This window comes from Passer domesticus, chromosome 1 (assembly GCF_036417665.1).
Source record: "Passer domesticus isolate bPasDom1 chromosome 1, bPasDom1.hap1, whole genome shotgun sequence".
Classification (NCBI taxonomy): Eukaryota; Metazoa; Chordata; class Aves; order Passeriformes; family Passeridae; genus Passer; species Passer domesticus.
Genome location: NC_087474.1, coordinates 113,657,751 through 113,677,805, shown reverse-complemented (window position 1 = coordinate 113,677,805; position 20,055 = coordinate 113,657,751). Strand labels below are relative to the sequence as shown.

Genomic DNA, 20,055 nt, shown 5'->3' with positions numbered 1-20,055 from the left:
GCAGTAATAAATGGAGGAGCCCATACCCATCCCCAGCATGCAGTGTGTTGGTGCCTTACCATTAGCCTCGGGCACGGGCGTAGGTTGACTCTGTAGTGCCATGGGCATCCCTGGACCTGGTGGCCCTGGTGGGCCAGGTGGGCCCTTTGGGCCGGGCAGCCCAGGGACCCCAGGGAGTCCAGTTATTCCTCGCGGTCCTGGTAGCCCTGGGCTTCCCACAGTTCCTTGCAAACCTTGAAATCCAGGTGGGCCCTGGGGCCCTGGCGGACCATCCTTGCCAGGTGGCCCTGGTGGCCCTGGGTCGCCATTTGGTCCAGGCAGACCGGTCTTGCCAGGAGAACCTCTCTGACCTTTGGAGCCAGGCGATCCTCTTGAACCTTTCCCTCCTTTTTCTCCTGGTGGCCCGGCTGGCCCAGGTGGGCCCTTCTCACCTGCAGGTCCTGGTGGTCCAGGCTCTCCTTTCTCTCCTTTTTGTCCTTTTAGGCCAGCGGGGCCAAGAGGACCTTGAGGGCCTCTGTCACCTTTAGGTCCCCTTGGACCAGGAGGGCCTGAAACAATGTAAGCACAGAAAGTGGGGATATGCACAGAAAACAAAACAAAAAGTCCACGTGGGGTGGGCTTGTTTAATACATCTCAGACCAGCGCCTCTGGATATTTAACAACACAGAAACTGGGCTAACAGCTGCTTTCATCAGTACTTGTAACAGTGCAGCTGCTTTCCTATATACTGTTGTCCTTTCCTTGACCTCCACCAAATACAGGATACAGAAACTACTCTGTTACACCCAGCCATGTGAACTGGACAGTGACACTGTCCCCCAGGTGACCAGCCAAGGTGCCAGTCTGTTAGTTTATGCACTAGTGCTGTGTGTTGGTGGTACCATTCCCTCACTCTGCTATGCTTCCTTCTCCTTCTAATCTCATCTCTCTGCTCTTAGTCCCAGGACTTTTTCTCCTGACCCTGGTTGCTGCTCTGTCAATAACGGGGTGTCAAAAAGAGACAAAATGATGGATAGTGAGCAAAAGGCCAACTGTGGGAAAGACCAGAAGCTGCAAATTGGCCAGCTCTAACAAGACAGGGAATGATAACCCATGACAGGAAATGGCAATACTGTGATGGCAATAAACAAAAAACAGTTTGGGATTCTGTTCATGGATGAGCAAATCCCTTGTCAATAGCTTCCCACCCCCAGCACTAATCTACATAATTCAAACTCCTCCAGAGATAGATTTCCAAGCTGGAATCTTTTAGGCTGGTTGAAATGAGAATGGTTAAGGTTACTGATATGCAATCTTGGCTCTAATGCAGCCTTAGTTTATTTGGAGCAATGGATTTATATTTGTGATTAGAGGTTTAGGCTGGTTCACATCTGATTGGAAATATGAGTGTTCTTTTCATTTGGGATAATATTTGGCTGGCAGAAACCTCCTAAACCTGATGCTATTTATTTCTGGAGAAAATGAAGTATCCCAGGATTAAAAACTAAGCAAAGTAGGATGTTTTCTGGCAGACTAACAACTGGCTTAAAGTGAAATAGCAACTTGTTTTTCACTAAGGGTGGACCTTTCTGGGAACAGTCCAACATATATTTTTTAGCCATTTCCTCCTTACTGAGGATTGGTTTCTTGAGGTTCCACACCTTCACTCACTTATTTTAGAAACTAAATCAAAAGCAGATCCAGTCAGTCAGTCAGAAAGAATAAAATTCTGCTAAGTCAGAACCTTCTTTCATAACATCCCCATTTTAGCTATGTAAAAAAGGCATAGAAAAATTAGTACGGAAAATTCAAGCTACATGTACATTTCCAAAGTTTAGGATTAGATAATGGAAAACCCCAAGATTCTGTACCAGCATGCACTAACTTCCACAGAACTAAAGAAGTAATGCAAGCAGGAATTCAGCACACACTCATCATTAGGGAAGCTGCATACCTTGTAGGATAGTGAAGTTCTTGATGAGCTGGCCATGCTTGGAATCCACCAGCTTCATTTCTTCCATGATTACTGACAAATTGGCAACTTCAACGTCTAACCTTGACCTCATCAAATCCTGTTGCACTTTGAGAGATGCAGAGTCTATGCGAATATTGGCTAGCGTGCTGTTCATAAAAATCAGCTCATCTGAGTGTTTACTTAAGGTGTCCGTGCAAGTTGTCCTGACTTCATTGAGATTGCTCGTCAGTGTCCGTAGGTGATGAGCAGTGTAGCTGATGTTGCTGATGATATTCACTATATCGGTTTCAAAGACCTGGAACCTTTCTTCTAGATGGCTGAATTTGGCAGCAGTTCTGTTTTCATCTCCTTTATGCTGTTCCTGGAGATCCTTTAGACTTTGTTCATTGGCTTGGGCAATTGTGGTGATGTTCTCCATCTGCCCACTGAAGGAGCTGAGCTGACTGTTCATGTCTTCAAGGGTATCATTGTTGGCTTTTGTCATTGCTGAGTTGTTGGCAGTCACAGCCTGTAAATTGTGTACTTTCTCCTTAAGCCAGTCAGTGTCCTTCCGGGCCTGAAGGACAACCTGCTGCAGATTTTGAAAGTCATTCTTGATTCTTAGAATAGCCGAGCTTGTATCTTCCACTGACTTCTGTAAGACACTGATAAGATTTCTTTGCTGTATTTGAGTCAGGTTTAAGTTGTTAAGGCTCATCATGACCACGTTATAAGAATGCTCTTGGCTTTGCAGGTTTGCTTGTATATTACTTGTGTCTTGTTGGAGATTGTTGATATAGCCAGTATATGCCTGAAGAGTCTTATTGACACTGATGATCGTGAAAGAGTTACTATCTAAGGCACTTTTCATTTGATTCTGTCTATCTTCTAATAATTTCCCAGACTCTTGCAGCTTCTCCAGTGTGTCTTTGTTTCTGCTAGTTTTCTCTGAAATGTCATGAAGCTGCTGACGAAGAGCCAGAATATCAGATCTGAAGCTGGACAGTTCCGTGTTAGTATTCAAGGCTTTTTGTCCAGCTTGGTCATCTGTTATACAGGAAAAAAAAAAAAAAAGGAAAGGCTTTAGGGTTTATTTTTAAGCACCATATAAAACAGCACAGTGTATTTTAAGAACAGTCAGGTTGTCAAACTGTTCAGTAGAACTTTAATGCTATCTTTTCCAGAAAAGAGAAACCACTAAGCAAAATTCTGGCTCTAGACAGAGAAAAAAAGCAAAGAGGAATTGATGGAGACCTTGTGTCTTGCTGAGGGGAACAAAACAGTGATTCTATCATCACAAATGGGAAAAACTGTGGTTAGAAACTGATGAGTATATGAAGTCAAGAATGCTGTGCTCTGAATGAAAACTGAATGGGAAAGAGAATTCAAAACATTAAACAGGTACCAGCAAGTATAGGTTTTGACATTACAGCTGGATTTTGCTGAAAGATCAAAAGTTTATTTTATCTGTTCATGTTTTCTTCTTTCTTTTCATTGCAAGTGGAATACCTTCATTGTGATTTAGTACATACAGTTCCAATTTTTGAAATCTTGGGTTCAGCTTTAAGTAAGTTCACATACTTTTTTTAAAGCAATCTGGGTTAGAGACAAAAGCTTTGCCAAAAGGCTACTTCAGATATGTCAGTATAAGGTATATTTCTGGTTTTCGCTCTAATACATTACTATTGCTTTTAATGACATTTATTTTGCCATTATTGTTTCCTCATGTTCTGAGTTTGAGGGAGGCAAAACCTTTAATCTTTGAGGAACATCTCTGCCTGTGCTTACATTGCCCTACGGAACACTTCTGGAAGCCTGTCCAAGTATGATAAAGCATTTGAGATTGCACAGCCTATCATCCAGGACATAGAAACCAAGGAAATAAACAGTCAACACTTGCTTTCAGGGAAGACTCCCTTGCTTGACCTCAATCACTTCACTATCCTGCTCACAGTCCATATATTTTTGTTCTCATCTATGTGTAGCTATACTTATGAATTAGACAGTCTCAAGTCCATCATTTCAGATGATGCCAAGAGAGAGCAGTATGGTTTTCATAAATTACAGTGAATACTGTATTATGTGCTGTGTATGGTGCTTTTGTTTGGCGTGATTGAATGAGTCATGATGGCAAATGTTAAATAATGGCTTGTGAGCCTTCAGCCTGAAGTGTTTATGGAATCTTTTGCGGATGGACATCTTCCTGAGCACAGCTCCTCTCCCTGCCACTTCTCTCACTCCCAGATCTTCTCAGCTCTATGTTTACCTCTTGGCTATAGCTCAAATTATACTGTGCTCCTCACACTGCTCCAACAACTGCCAGGTTCACATACAGCTAATCTCTGAAGGCCTGTCTTCCATTCACCACACGCTTTTATCCTTCTAGCCCTACAGCACTTCTCTTACTTTTATGTCTCCTACTCAAACTGCTCCAGAACTTTCCTAACTTTCTCCACGGCAAGTCCACTTAAATGGGCATGGATGATCCTGAGCATCTCACTGAGCATCCATCCAGCAGTGTGTAAAAATATGTGGCCATGAAAGAAGAAAATGTGCTCCAAGTCGTGAAAATTTAATCAGCTTAATATAATAACCCAAATAGAATCCAAAAGGTTGCATGAGCAACCTTTAGAGAAGTAAAGTGTAACATTTACTTCTGTAGATGTGTCAGTAAAAGAACATATCACTGAATTGCCCTACCTCTTTGAACTAAATGTAGTGTGCAAATACTTTAGAAGCCAGCTCTTTTTTGAGGGAAAAAAAAGTTGTAAAAATTTATAATCAAGCTGCAAGCAAGGAAGTTTTCCTAGAAATATGTCTCAATATATGGTTTAAAAACTAGACAAAGTTTATTTCAAGAATCATATGCATGTATGTGTATGAATACTTCAATACTTCTGCAATAAAAACTATATGTATAGGAAGAAAAGTAAAAATGCACACATAAAGAGTAGAATCTTTATCCATGATTTTTTTTACATCTTCCTGAAAACTGAGAACTGTGATAGCACTTGGGACACCCAAAGAGATATCAATCTTAAGTCCTGTATTCTCTGAGATGATCAAGAAGCAATTTATGGAAGTAATATACTTGCCTCAGACATAAGAATTTTGAATAGCTGATTATTTGTGTACCTTGAAAAGTGGTCTTCATATTTGAATCTTAATTGCTAAAACAGCATCAAGATGACTGGGTGACAGGTGCTCATTTTATGTAGAATCTTTTGTGCTGTAGAACAACTTCTGTTATGTTTTAGATCTCTACTTCAGAGAAGATTCTCTCCCGAGGACAACACTTAAGTCTGTTTATTTAAGTATAAATGCTTTCAGAGTGACTTCAGTGAGAACTGTAAATTTTGAAGTATTCTTAAAATGCTCTTCTAAGTAGAGCTGATCTGAACTATTTTTAAGTACTTTCCCAAGTACTTGAGAAACTGGAATGGAAGTGCTGTATCTTGTCATAGGCAGGGATTTTTCATACAAATTTCCTGCTTCAATCTGCCAGGAGAACACCTCAGGTCCATAATAAAAAGGGGCTTTGCTTGTGTGTAGATTACCTAATTTCTTCAGATCGCTCTCCACTTCTGTGAGCTTTTCTGTGTATCTTCTGTGGGATGTTTCCAGGCCACCTGTCACATTGTCCATTTTTTCTACAACTAGGGGAGAGAGAACAGTGTGTTATGAAAAGAAGAAAAGGGACATTATGAAAAAAGACTAGTAAACAATAAAGCAAACAAAACCCCATCCCATTACCACCAAACAGAAAAAAAAGAAAACACCTTAAAATTGCCTTGCTTGTCATTACACACTGCCATTGCTCTGTGAAATGTTGGAAGGGTGAGCTCCTATTTGCTGGTGGACCCAGAATTCTTCTACTTCTTCAGTCTGCCAGCAGTCCCTGATGTTTTTTCTAGCCCATGAAAAATCTCTCCTGAATGAGGAAATCCCTTGTTGTGTGTTTTCCTCACAAACAAAGTAATTTTCTTTTAACAGTATTTCCATGCTTCCAGCACAGTGCTGGGTGGCAAAGGAAATCTGATTGCTAAAGGCTCAGATGTGTGAAAGTAGTCTTCCTTTAATTTTGCTATGAGCCATTTCTCCTTAAAAAAGAATTTTTTTTCCTTGAGTCTTTTCATCATTAAAAGTTGCCACCTGGGTAGCAAACTTAGGACTGAGATAGTAATTACTAAATGTTTTGGGGGGGTTTAAACATATTGATAATGATCACTCAAAGCAGTCTTGAAATGATTCTGCCCCATTAAGATTGAAAGGATGGTCATTCAGGAAGTGCAGATTTACGACTGATGTGCCCTTCATTTTGTAATGCCTGGGTACTTTTCTTGTCACTGAAACATTCAATTATTTGATGAAATTAATATGGGAATGGAAAAAGCAGAGCAACAGATAAACAGCCCGGGGTGTCTTCCAGTGGCTAAAACATTCCAGTGAAATACTTGCAAGGTTAGAGGTGGCCACTAGACTTTGTCTAATTCAAGCCACAACTAGGGGCAGAAATTTCTCCTCGTCATGAGATTTAGTCCTTTTGCTACACTGGGAGCAGAATGAGTCTGTAACAACCCTGGGAGAGGCTACATGAGTTATTGTGCCAGCTCCTTTTTTTCAAACAGAAGAAACAAAGTGTTTCCCATCTTTTGAGGTTCTATAAACCTGTGTGGGGTAGGGGTACCTCTAACTTTCTGTCTGTGAAATGATCTGCAGCTAGGAAAGAGTCTCATAAAAGTTGTTGCTATGTAAAGGTTTGGGTTTTCACAAGAAGTGAAATTTAGGGATCTTTTGCTGTGAGCAACCACACAAATCCCAGACCTTTAAAGTGTAGTCCATCAGGTGCTCCTTCTTTATTAATGTTTGCATTTGTTTTTCTGATTCTGGATACCACAGTTACACTGGAGACTTTTACTGCTTCCCCAAAACCAACATGAGAAAAACAGTCCAAGACTATCTGATGGAACATCACTGAGGAGTTACAACAGAGAAGAAGTCTCAGGATCTTCAGAGACCATACACCCTTTGGTGAGTTACCTGCCTGCTCCTTTCTAGGCTGCTAGCAAGCCAGTAAAACAGACTCTACTGTGTGGGCAGTCAGTCAGAGTGTGGCTTTCTGTATTTGAGATGATGACAGATTGCTTGCTAAACACCAGACCCAGGCTACAATAATGGCTTTTCATTTTCAGAGGCACAGTTGCTCAATATCTTCTGCTTTAGAAAGCATTTTTCTTCCCATTATGGCACTAATTTTTCACTGGTTCTTCTGCCCATTAAAATTGTCAAAATGCTATGTGCAATTTTTCCTAAATTAAACCAGAGTTGATTCTCTGTTTGTCCTGCCCTGCTGTCTTCCAGGCTGGAGCCCAGATCAACAAAGGTCCTTCAGCTACTTCTGACACTCCACTGCTGCATGTATACACCCATGCATCACATGCAGAGAGAGTGAGGACTTGGCTTTTCCTTCTGGCTCTAGGCAGCTCCTTGTTCAGTCTGTGGTGTTCTCCTTTGTCTACAGATAGTCACTGCCAGGGCATGGCTCACTCTGGGCACTTGGATTATGCAATCTTCTGTATTAAAAAGCAGGCCTAATTCAAATGTTTCTGCTGAGCCTGTGCCTTGACTAGTAATGTCACGTCACCTACAGTTCTTGTTAATTCAGTTTTAGTGTGATATTCAAATGTTTTCCCAGTTATATAACACATTTGGAGTTAGTAAATGAATATATATTATCAGTAATTAAAAGTAAAATGTAATTTCTTCCTTTTGCTGTCCAAATGAATGCTAGTTTGTACTTCAGATCTGAAGTTTGTAAAACTTACCTATCATATAACAAGTATGTTTTCATGGTTGAGTGAAATCTAACACTGAAGCTTGAGTTAAAATTTAACCCTGAAGAGTCCAAAGCAAATGTAAACAAAACAGTAGTAATCCTATTAATAAGTAGTTTTCTGGCAGTTAATGAGACTGAACAGAAGTAATTATACAACAGCATAAACAGCATATGGTATTTTCATTGTTCAAAGTGAAAAAAAAACCCCAAACCACCGAACTCCAGCAGCAGAAACAAACCTGCTGGTCTCTGCAAAGCTGACTGCAGGGTTAGCTCAAGGACTAAACTGCCATCTCATAGATGAACCAATGCATGTATTTGCTTTATATTGGAGTGGGATCTTAGCCTCCATGGTCAAATAAATCATGGGTTTGGGGAACTTCATCCCCTGACCAAACTCCTTCCCAAAGTAAGTTGTAGCTTATTTACTTTTTTTGCTATTGCCCTACAAGTGGAAAGAATGAATTTGGGAGAGAATGAGTAGCAAGAGGCCAGTGTTGGGTTTTGTTGCTCTTGATGTCAAAAGAGGTCATATGGACTGATGTCCTGTTATCGGGAATATCTTTCCTTCCCTGGAGGTGGCTTCCACCACCATCTCTGGATGGTGGTAGGTGAGCATGTGGAACACTCTCAGAAGTGGAAGTCAGCCTCTAGCGAGTGTTCCAGAAGTGAAAAGCCACTTTCCACTTTCTCCAGAAAAAGGCAAACAGGCAGATCAGCTGTAATATCCCACACAAAAGGCCATGTTGCTGCTCCCAACAATCTTCCTGAACTTAAACAGACAAAGTTGTGTTTGTCTTAACTTGCTATTGGTTAACTTCAGCTTAATTCAGAGCTTGGTCTCTCTGCATTGTCATCTCAATTCCTGACAAGATCACAATGGAAAATGTGGTAAAGGTCCTCTAAAGAAAGCCCAAATTTCAAGTAGTTGCTGACCAGAACAGTGAGGACTGTTTGCATCTAAGCCACTAAGACAAAATGTGCCATTTCACCAGGATGTGTTGGCCCCAGGTAATGGCAGAAAAACTATGTCTGGGAGACAGATAAAAGAAGCCGATGAAAGTCATGGTGGGCATTACTCAAGAAACTTAAAAACAAGGACTGACTAGAGAATAAAAACTACCAGAAATTCAAGCTGCAAGCATTCCCTTACTGGAATGAGCCACAGGAAGATCATTCATCTTCAATAGACTAATCCGACACCGGCTGGTGCCAGAAAAATAATAACTTTGTATTTTTCATTTAATTTCATAAAGTATGTGCAAAAATTGCAGATTGCCTTATTAATGTTTTAAACAACAATTTGTCTTCTCAAAGCAGAAGAATACTAAACTTGCCTTGTTATTCCTTCATGTTGTTTCCTAGTTATTCATTCATGTTTTGGTTTCAGGGTTCTCCAACATACTATGTAATTTTTACCACTAGTTTGGAGGTTTGTGCTGTGTTGACTTTGCCTCCCATTGAGTTACTTCTTTGCTTGCCATATTTAATCCACTGATTAGTAGTTTTAACATTTTAAATCACAAAGGATATTTAAATGCGACGTAGGAAATGAAAGTTTTAAAAGTAGTTTTGGGCTTTATAAACACAAGAGTGGGAGGCAAATTTAATGGAAACTTAGCTAAGAGACTGAAAGAATCCCTGATGCCAGCAGAATTCCTTCTTCCAGTGTAATAGCGCAGTAAAAAAGAGAAGCCAAATTATGATGCAGAGAGGGGAGTTCAGGAACAATATACTTTTATTCCGAGTTTTGTTCTTCCTTTAAAGCCTAATCCTTTCTCAACAATAAAAACTGCTGCAGTAATTAATTTGAATATGTACTGTCAGCTGGGGTTTTATCTAACTTATGTTTTCCCTGCAAATTAGCACATAGGTACCCTGAAGACAAAGCTCTTAAACTGCAGGTACAAAGGGCAGAATTAATGCCTGACACATGACAATTTCCTGCTTGGTGTTACAGAAGGAATACTTGGATTCAACAAGACTTTTGTCTCTTTGCCTCTTTCGTTTGGCATTCAACTGTTGCTATCACCAAGCTGGTGAGTGGTGGGGCAGTGGTCACCAAAATGTCTTGGGGTCTGCGAGCAAGATATGCATTATCCACCTTCCTACAATGCCTTTTACATTTATTTTTGGAAGAGGGAATTCTGTCCTGGATAGCTGTGATTTGGTATTGCTGTGACAGAAAGACTCATCCCTGACGAGTGACTGCTCATTCAAAGAAGGAAGTTTAGAAATGAGTGAAGCAAAGTTTGAGCCTCAAGAGGAGAGCAAAGCCTGGGGAAAAGATGGTGCTGGAGTCCCCATAGAGAAAGAAGCTTGGAAACTAGATTGAAATGAGGAAGACAAACTCCTTCTCCCAAAGTCTTCTGGACAGTTTCCTTATTGCTACTGCTTCCTCCACACATGCAAATCATGTGCCAAAGAAAGATAAAGAGCAGCAGTCTCTCCAACTTGGTATGCTGCATCTGATGCTGAGTGAGGGCTCAGTCTCCTGGGAAGCCCCAGAACTGATAGCTCTGTATAAAACTCTTGAGGGAAATTGTGCTAAATCCCAGTTGTTTAGTGGCTGGGTTAAGTCTGGAAGGATCCCATTCTCATCTGATGTAAGCAGATCTCTGCAGATTTATATCTGCAAAAGGCTTCCCCTAATCCATTTGACCAAATGATCTTATATTTATAGATCAAGAATAAGTTTTTGAATCCTGGAAGGTTTTTTGTCCCTCATCTGACTTCCAGAGACCAGTTATTTCAGGAGATGCAGTCACATACATGTACTGCATTTTTTTTCACATTTGATGTAAATTTGCCACCTTCTCTCTGTTTTATCATGAAACAAGATTACCTAAGTGTCTCTATCTCTTCCTCACATTCTCTCTTCTCCCTGGATAAATCTTCCATCTAAACAAAACAGTTTTAATTTTCTCCCACTCAAAACTGTGCCAAATCCTCTTAAATAATTATTTATCCTTTCTATTTCTACAATTTCCTTTTCTTTCCCTGGCAAAGGACCAGAGGTGATGTCAGCTCTGCTATGAGTGCAGCTGTTGGCAGCACAGGATGCACTGCATGCTAATCACATGAATATTTACTCAGCTCCTTGGAGGGGTTTTGAAGCTACTCTCAGAGCCATACTCAGACAGGTAGTTTAGAACTAGCTTGGTTTTCTCTGCAACAAACTGTGATGCCCTGTTATAATGCTCACAATGATGTTGTTTACTTTCCTTTTCATGCCAGAAATCCACATCTTATTTAACTTATTATAGCTGTAACTGCACAATAAGCAGGTATTTTCATCAAAATATTTTTATAAATGCCTAAGTGGCTACAGTTAATTAGTGATAAGGATTTATGGGAATTCTAAGTCCTGTTTCCCAATGTGCCCAACTAATGACTTGCACAAGTGAAATTCTCTCCATTCCAGGGTTGCTCAACTACCAGAATCTTTGAAATTACTGTTAAAAGCACCTAAGTGTCTTTGCTCATCACAATTATTGTGGATAATCAATACACTGGTACCTCCTGGTTTAATTTTTCTTCTTTCTGATATTTCAAAGTAATATTGACACTACATTTTGTTTTTGTGATAAATATTATATTAGTAAGATCTGTCTGGCTGTTGCACATGTTACACAGCTTTGTGTCTTCCAGTACTCCTTCTTGGTGGAGGAATGATCATTTTGTTTTAACTTCCCTTTCAAATGTCTAATCTGGTTTCAAAATTTCATAATTATTTGAAAGTGAAGTTCTAAGGTTGCAGTTTGTTGTTACGTACATACAAAAAGCCAACATTGCCCAACTACTGATATTTAGGCTAAAATGTGACAAATTTCCTGGCTAGATAATAAGTGACAATGTGTTTGGATGCTTGTCTGAAAGTGAAATGTTGGTCTCAATGCATACATACCTTTGTATCCCAGAATGGCTACTGTGATTGTTAACAGGGCACATAAAATGTATAATAAGATGATGGAGAACTTCAGTGCCCAGTTATTTTTGCACTTGGTACATTGGCTCCCCTCCTGAATACCTGCAACAGAAGATAAAGAAATTTAAAACAATTTCAAAGAATACAGTGCTGGGTTTATCTCCCTACCTCCTTTCCTTTTTTTCTAAGTAGCAAATTATTTATCTAAGTAGATGATGTTTTCATATGGGGTGCCTATTTGCCTATGCTGCCAGGATAAAAAATCACAGTGGTTAGAACATCTGCTCAATGAAACAATCACTTTGGGATTTTAGCATGTGTAAGAGAAGTAGGTTCTGCTTCACTGGATGACCTCTGGCTTTCCTGAGAGGTGGCTGTTTTCTGATTGTGCTAACAAGACTATGGTGAGTTTTGGAAATAAAACCTTTATTAGCATCTCCTCTGTCAGGCATCACACTGCAGCAGCTCTCTCCTAGCATTTGGTATCCCTGTGGGGGCAATAGGACACAACAAATGTTCTAGCAGAAAAAAACCACAGAAATAAAAGAGCATTGTGAAAAACTGGTAGGAGTAGTTCTGCTTTGTAACAATCACCACAGACAGTTACCATGCAAACACTTTCTTTCCACAATGAGACTTTTTGCATATTTTTGGGGGGTTTTGGAGAACACTATTTCCACAGAAAAGAAGGGATGCTTTACTGATACAGTGATCTGTTCATCCACAGAAAAAGTGCTGGTGAATTTCTCTTTGTGGACAAGCTTAAGAAAAATGGCCTCAAATTGATGAAAGAAAACAGAGCTTTACTATTCTATATTTAAACTTTTTTCCAGAACAGCTTGATATCTTTTAGTCTATTAGGGAAGCAATTTTCCTCTTTTGTGCTCCTTGGGAATAGCTCAAGAGTGTTGGGAGCATGGATTATTAATCAGAAGCACAAATGTGTAAAAACCTGAAAACTGGACTGACGTGCTGGAAGAAACAGATGGGATTTATCCATCTTTCTAAGGTATGCTAAGCAGGCCAGGTTTAATGTAACTTTGCGTCTGTCAGAAAATGCATTTCTTTGATATTTCACTCTATTTGTGTACTATTAGGGGAGTCCCACAGGAAAGCTTTAAGCTCTAATAAATTCTATGTACCAGATTACTTAACTAATCAAAACTTGCTCTGTAGCTTTTTATGAGTAATTTATATTTCTCCCGAGGCCTAACACACAGATGATTTTACTTTTCCAAACTCACAACCTTCTGCAGAGTGACTTTTTATTTTTCATTTTTTAAGAGAAAAGCACAGACCACTTCCCCTGGGTTCAAGAAGAATGGGTGACCAACATAATGAGTTAAGTCAACTGCATTTCTCTCTCCAGTGACATTTTCCAATGGCTTCCTTTAAACTTAAGGTACTTGAAGAAGGAAGGATTACCATATTGGAGCAACTGAGGAAGAGGATTTATACAAAGTTTATTTGACAAGACATTTTCTTCAATCCTCTCTGCACATATACTCGCTGTGGGTAAGGGAGAAATGCATCTTTTTCAGGTCTTTTCCACATTACCTCATCACATGTTTTTTCTAAACTTTTCAGGTGTGACATCACATTCTGTTGCCATGCGATGAAAGTGATGTCATAGATTTGGGTTCCTTGTGGTTTAGGCATAAGACCAGCTGGGAACATCTGGTTCTTTTTTCAAGAACATTATGGGAAAATGAGACAAAGGCTTGTAAGCATAAACTCAAGAACAGAAATTCCAGAGGGTAAAGGCTTCTCTTCTGCCCATGGGGTGGAAAGGGAGGGAGCTGGCACAGAGACAGGCAGCTCCACAGCCCATTTATTGATGACTTGGATTTGGAAGGGTGGTAACTCCTGCACCACAAAAGAAAAGGTGAAGGGTCCATAATTCAGTAGTCATGTTTGCTTATGGATCTTGATGCATGGGCTGTTTTGCTTTCTTTGGTTTACAGTCTCAAGGAGTTTGCTGGTGAGAAAGCTCTAAGTGCTGAAAAAGCAGGAAAGGGAAAGTGCAGTTTTCTAAAGGTCTGAAATAGGTATTTAGAGACTGAAATGATTTCACATGGGAACTTGGTGGTGTCTGGAGCACCATACTGCTGGTCTTAGCATGCCCTAAATGCAAGGTTCCTTCTCACTGAAGGGTTTAAAATTCAGATTCCAATTTGGTTGTCTTTGAAAGTCCCACATATCCAAAACCAAGCTTGGGGCAAAACTCACATCACATTCACTTTCTAAATACAAGACAAATAGAAAGTTTGAGCCTCCTTATTTTAATGTTAATTGAAGTAGACCTAGATCCTTATCTGGGAAAAATGATGGACTGCAGAGGTACAAAACACAGAGAAAGGCAGAAGTAAAAACAAAGCCTTTGGCAGCAATTGCACAATGAAAAGTTTCACTTGATAAGTGTCTCATAGTCAGATTACTCATTTTATGACATGACCTGCTTTCTGTCACTGTACTCCGGTTTCCTGGGTAGTGTAACAAGATGAAACTTCACCGATGTCACTGGGTGTATTGCAGTTCAGCATCAAGCATCATGTATGTTCCAGTGCTTCACAGGGATCTAGTTTCACTTGTCTCAACCCTCTCTACCCCTGGCTCAATGAAGCAGCACTTTGGCTTTTCGGAACATTTCGTTTCAGTGTATTTCAAACTGACATCAGAACAGCACCCCAACAAAAGCCAGACCTCTCCATCCTTTTACAGCCCAGCACGGTTGGTATCAATAACACAGGCACATCACACTAAAACAATCTTACAGGCTGGAGTGATTCCATTAACTAACTGGCCTGGAACTGTGTACTGCATTCCTTACTGGGGCTTTCTGCCTGTCAGCCTAAAACTACTTCTGATTGCCAATGAACCCCTGCTACCCTCGTCTAACATGACCCAGGTCCAGGTTTGGGGTGAAAATCCAGGGAGCTCTAACACGCTCCTTTGTTTTCTTTTACCTAGGATACAGTAAAGTCTTTCAGAGCAATTATATTTGCTCTTTATTACAAACATGTAGTGCTTTACTCAGCTGCTAGTAACACGTGACTTTCCAGTTTACTAAACATATAAAAACTACTACAAAAATACCAATACCCCTTGAAAAAAAGATTTGGAAGACTCATTCTGATGTCTTTCCAAGCAATTAAACACATCAGGCTATATGCAAAAGCCAGGAATGCAACTCTCTCTGTATAAGGATGAACTACAGTATAATCAGAGCTCCCCAAATTCCCCAGCACATGCCCTGACTTCAGCTTGCCCTGTTATTCTTCCCCACTACCTCACTTAAGGATCATGCCCAAATAAGATTGTTCTGATATAGGAGATGCATTTAGTCCATGTTGTGAGGACACATTTTTATTCAAAGGTTGTTCTCAAATGATGTGATAGCCGAAATATTAAGCAACAACAAATAGGAGACAATTAAAAATGCTTACTGTGATTACACAAAACCCAGCAGGTTGGCATAAATTCATGCAGGTTTACCACAAAAGTTGTGAGTTGAGGCTTAAAGGAGCCCACGCTCAGGCTTTAATTTGGCAGAAGTTCCCCAATTTTTTCCACTAGACTGCTTGCTGTTATGACTGACATAACATGCAGAATTGTTCTAGGAGATGTATCACATTTAATCTAGAAAGCTGCAGACTAAATGGAAAGACCCTACACACACATCCCATTGACAGAACAGATGTAAAACCTGCAAAAGGGAGTTCTCAGCTGAAATCAGCTCTTCTCCATTTGTTAATGATGCTGCTAGTGCAGCACACTCCTCTCTGTGTCCTGTACACGTGTTTTCAATGCTGGTCTGCTCCCAGACATTTGTCACTGACTTCCAAACCCAGGGAGCTGGGGTCACTTCCGCATGACGTGCATTTCTCACTGCTGATTTGATCAATGTTTAATAAATATCAGATGGGACACAATGTGCCTCGTTTCACTGGACATATGCTTTTTTCCATTCCTTTCCCTGACTTATTTTAATAAGAGCTCTGGTTTTTCTGCCTCACTGTTGGGAAGACATCTGGCCAAACAGACAGCAACCTAGTACAAAGAGATCCTGCTGGCTCACATGCTTTGGGGACCCCCTTCTCTGCAAACCAAAATGCTCACAAAAAAATATGCAAGTGAGACATCCCCCTGTTACCAGGCTTTGTAGTATTTGTTTTTATAGCATTGCATTCCAGTGACTGAAGACTTTGTTCTCACGCAGGGGGTATACATCTGCAGATTCCTTTTGGGCTCCAAGAAGAGGTTTTGCTGAAGGAGGACCTGGGTTTTTCAGGTTTATTTGTTTGGGGGATTTTTGTTGTTGTCTTGTTCCATGATTTTAATGGGAGACTAAATAGTTTTGCTCTTTGTAACCACCTTACAAAATGCCTAACTCCTCAACTGTATTATACTTCAGGAGCACATCTTTGAACACTGGAATAAGACATGCACACACTTTTTTTTTTTCCTGAATAATTCTCTTACAAGTATTTGCCTCTCTGTTCTTTTCTTGGCTCTGGCTGCACGATCATAGGTGGCCTCTAACATTTCTGCTAGCAAATCAATTTTGACAAAGATGCAAGGTTTCCTTCATAATCCTGACAAGAAATAAGAATAATAATAATGATAAGATAAAGAAATGTAATGCAGGAAATGAAAATACATTAGTTTGGAGGGGGTTTCCCCAGTGTGATTCACTGAAAAGAGATAACATCCCTTGAATTTTAAAAGGAAGACTGCAAGCCTACTTTGCACCCTTTAAATGATTGCTTTCTCAAACTTAATGTTTTCAAAACAGTAGTGGATCTAACACCTATATTTAAAGGGACCTGAGCAAACTATATACATCTAATTCAGGCCTCCTGCCCTGGAAGGTGCCACTGCCCATAGCAGGGAAGCAGAAACTACTTGACCTTTGGGTTCCCTTCCAACAAGAATCATTTGACTAGGAGTCAAACATGGAGAGGTAATTAACTTTTCAAAGTTGCAACAAGGTCCCAGTGGTGTCTATCTCACTAGCAAAAGTAGGTAATCCCATGAGGAATCCATCTCTATGTTTATATATCTAAATGTTTTGAAAAACCTGGTTTAAAGTGCTTAAATTCAGGCACCCAAGTGTAAAATGGTAGGTGGTTACTAATATGCATGACTAGCAATTATGAAATTGTCTCATAGGACAGAGAGGATTTTAAAGTTCAGGCATACAAGTGTTTTCATATATACATACACACAAACACATTTATGTTCAAATATATGGAAAAATGTGTGCACTTTTTTACAGAGAAGCTTTGGTAATGACAAAACCCCTGTATATTATATCAGCACCCTAAGAAAAAGCAGGTAACAGCACCTTGACAACAATAATGTTGTATAGGTTGAGATTACTGGATTCAGCCAGCCAAAAAATTCACAATGAGATTTTTGTCTTCTCTTTTGTGTTGTGTCACAGATTATTAACCTACCCCTCACAAAAACAATTCCCATGATCCTTCAGGAATGGTTTTGTTGCAGTGAACAACGCTGATGATTCGATTGTTCCATATACTGGCCTACTTCAGAAAGCAATTGTTCCTTATAATGGCAAAAATTGAAACTGCTTCATGCCTTTTTAAATTATTGTTTTGAGATAAAACTAATTTCTTCAGTTTAGAGTCCATTCTCACACCGTAAGAACTGTAATTTGAGCCACATGTAAATAGATGCTCTACACATTTCCTAACTAATAATAATAAAGGTCCATACCTCCTCCCGTTCCACAGTTTTGGCCAGCCCTGTCTCCACAATGGCAACGGTCCTGCTCTCCCAAATAGTGCAGTGCTGGCTTGTGGGCAGGTGGATTGCAACAGCCTGCTTAACTTAATCATCAGATTTTTACAATGCCATTGGAAAAAATATTTAGCACAAACATGCTGTCATTTGTTCCGGAATGTGCTAGTTTTGCTTCTGGTTTTGTAATCAAATAGGAGTCAATGTAAGCAGGCTTGCTTTAAAAAAGTTTCTGGTTATTTATTAGGAAGCAATTAAAGCAGCTAAAATTGAAATCTAAGCAGTGGGTATGTACCCACCTAACTTGTGCCAGTTTTCCTTTGCCAAGTGGAAAATCCTGAAGCATGGCAGCAAGACACGGGCTGAAACAGTCACTCTATATTTCAAGTAAACACTGCAAGACACAGAGCTTCTTTCTTCCAAAATTAATAAATAAATGGACCCAACCCAAACCACTCCATCTCCACAGGTTTCTACAGTGTTCAGCATAATCTGATTGCCCTGCTACACAGCTGGGAGCTTGTGCCAGTAACCTCTGGAGAGAAGAAAACACACCTCGAAAACCCAGTCTGAGAATTTGTGCCTTGTGAGGCTGTACAACCTCTGCCAGGCCCAGTGGTACCAACTCCTCTGATTTTATCCTGAACTTCATGTTTGAGATTTCTTATTCACCTGGTGCCCCTTTATTTCTAAGTACAAGGTTGGGGCAATCCCTGGTATCAATATAGGCTGGGGCATCTATTGATAGATATATATATGCTAACAGATCAAGAGCAGCACTGTCAAGAAGGACTTGGGGATGCTGGTGTACAAAAGCTGGACATGGGCTGGCAATGTGCTCTTGCAGACCAGAAAGCCAAACACATCCTGGGCTGAATCAGAAGCAGTGTGGCCAGCAGTGGAGGGAGGCAATCTGCCCCTCTATTTTGCTCTGGTGGGACCCCACCTGTGTACAGTTCTGGGCTCCCCAGCACAGGAAAGACATGGACCTGCTGGGATGGGTCCAGAGGAGGAACATGAAGATGATCAGAAGGGCTGGAGCATCTCCTCTATGAAGACAAGATGACAGAGTTGGGACTGTTCAACTCGGAGAAGAGGCCTCAAAGGAACTTTATTGTGGCCTTTCAGTACTTAAAGGGGGCTGATAAGAAAGATGAGGACAAACTTTTTAGCAGGCCTCTTATGATAGGACAAGAGGAAATTGCTTTATGTCAAAAGAAGGTAGATTCAGGTTAGATAAAAGGAAGATTTTTTACAATGAGTGTGGTGGAACAGGTTGCTCAGAGAGGTGGTAGATATCCCATCCCTGGTAACATTCAAGGTCAGGGTGAACAGGGCTCTGAGCAAACTGATCTTGATGAACATGTATGTCCTTGATCACTGAAGAGTATTTGGACTAGATGACTAACTTTAAGGGTCCCTTGCAACATAAACTGTTCTAAGATTCTTGCAGCTATGTAACTATGTGGGACTTTCAGCTTGCATTCTAGGAGAACAACAGATTCCTAGACTCCTAAAAAATAGAAGGGGTGAGGAGTTGTTCCTTAAGACTTGAGAGAATCGAAGACTCCACCAGGACTTTCATAATCCCACCTCTGAAGAGCAAATCTCAACACTGAGGGGGCAATGCTGGGGCTGGGCTGGCAGGGCTCACCCTGTCCCCATACCCCCAGAAGTGGAAAGGGTGCACTTTTCCCAAAAGCCCAGGGTATTTCAGTAAACATGAGGGATTTCATTCTCTGGGACACCTTGGGAAAACCCTGCCCTTAATGATCTGCACACTGCACCCCTAAGCTCTGCACAAAGGGGCCATCAAGCAAATTCTCCTCCACACACCAGACTGAGCCTGTTGGAGGCAGCGGCCACTTCCCATAAATCAGAATCCCACATCTGACATAATAAAGAGTCTCCGAGGGCCAACACTATTATCTCTGGAAAGCTTTCAGCCTAAGAAATACTTTATTCTATGTAATGTACACAAACCCTTTCATTAAAGGAGGGGAGAACCCTCATTTTCAGCCTGACCATTATCTCTCACTTATTTATGTAACCCAGCCAGCATTTTCTCTCTGGCTTTGTTCTTCTTTGCAGCAGTCCAAAGAATCACAATGAATTGTCAGAAATCCTAATTATACACTTCAACAATCACCACCATTTAATTATATAGTATTACCAAACAATGTCCTACTGTGATTAAACACTAAATATTTTAATTGAAAGGATACAAAAAGTCCAACCACAACACAGGGTAAGCAAAGACTGCTGAGTATCTGAACTGTATGTTAGCAAATATTACAAACAGAGCTGAAGAACCAGTGTGGTAAATTTTATGAAAAATCACGGATTTGCAATAGCTTAAAGGTCCAGCCATAACAATGTGGTAAGAATATCACACCAGCAGAGGGTCCAGTATCCCATAGGCTATTAGATTTAAAGACAAACTCAAACCAGAACAAACCTCAGAAAGTGCTGGTGCTTTTAAATAACTGTCTGGAATGAAAGAGATGTCCTCAGTTAATGAAAATCAAGTAATGGATCACTCAGTGCATGTCTCTAGAACTAAACCCAAAAATCTAATTAGGCTGTTCAAAAGAT

General features: G+C 40.4%; 1 protein-coding gene and 1 long non-coding RNA gene across 3 annotated transcripts in view; one reads left to right on the top strand and one right to left on the bottom strand.

Annotated features, from left to right (window-relative positions):
- The window catches only part of COLEC12 (collectin subfamily member 12), a 96,156-nt gene that overhangs the window by 7,450 nt on the left and 68,651 nt on the right, over window positions 1-20,055 (bottom strand). The window contains exons 1-5 of one of the 2 annotated variants that reach the window (XM_064434736.1): window positions 12,122-12,164; window positions 11,677-11,799; window positions 5,491-5,589; window positions 1,934-2,980; window positions 60-548 (exon numbers count right to left, since the gene is read on the bottom strand). In XM_064434736.1, the coding sequence (XP_064290806.1) occupies window positions 60-548; window positions 1,934-2,980; window positions 5,491-5,589; window positions 11,677-11,799; window positions 12,122-12,149 (1,786 nt within the window). In that variant the 5' untranslated portion in view covers window positions 12,150-12,164. Of the gene's footprint in view, window positions 1-59; window positions 549-1,933; window positions 2,981-5,490; window positions 5,590-11,676; window positions 11,800-12,121; window positions 12,165-20,055 lie in introns of those variants that run through there. The other variant, XM_064434743.1, reaches the window with a different exon arrangement.
- Window positions 419-14,327, top strand: LOC135308972 (uncharacterized). Its single transcript, XR_010369332.1, has 4 exons — window positions 419-558; window positions 6,833-6,964; window positions 7,295-12,706; window positions 13,100-14,327. It is a non-coding gene; the product is annotated as an uncharacterized LOC135308972 (long non-coding RNA).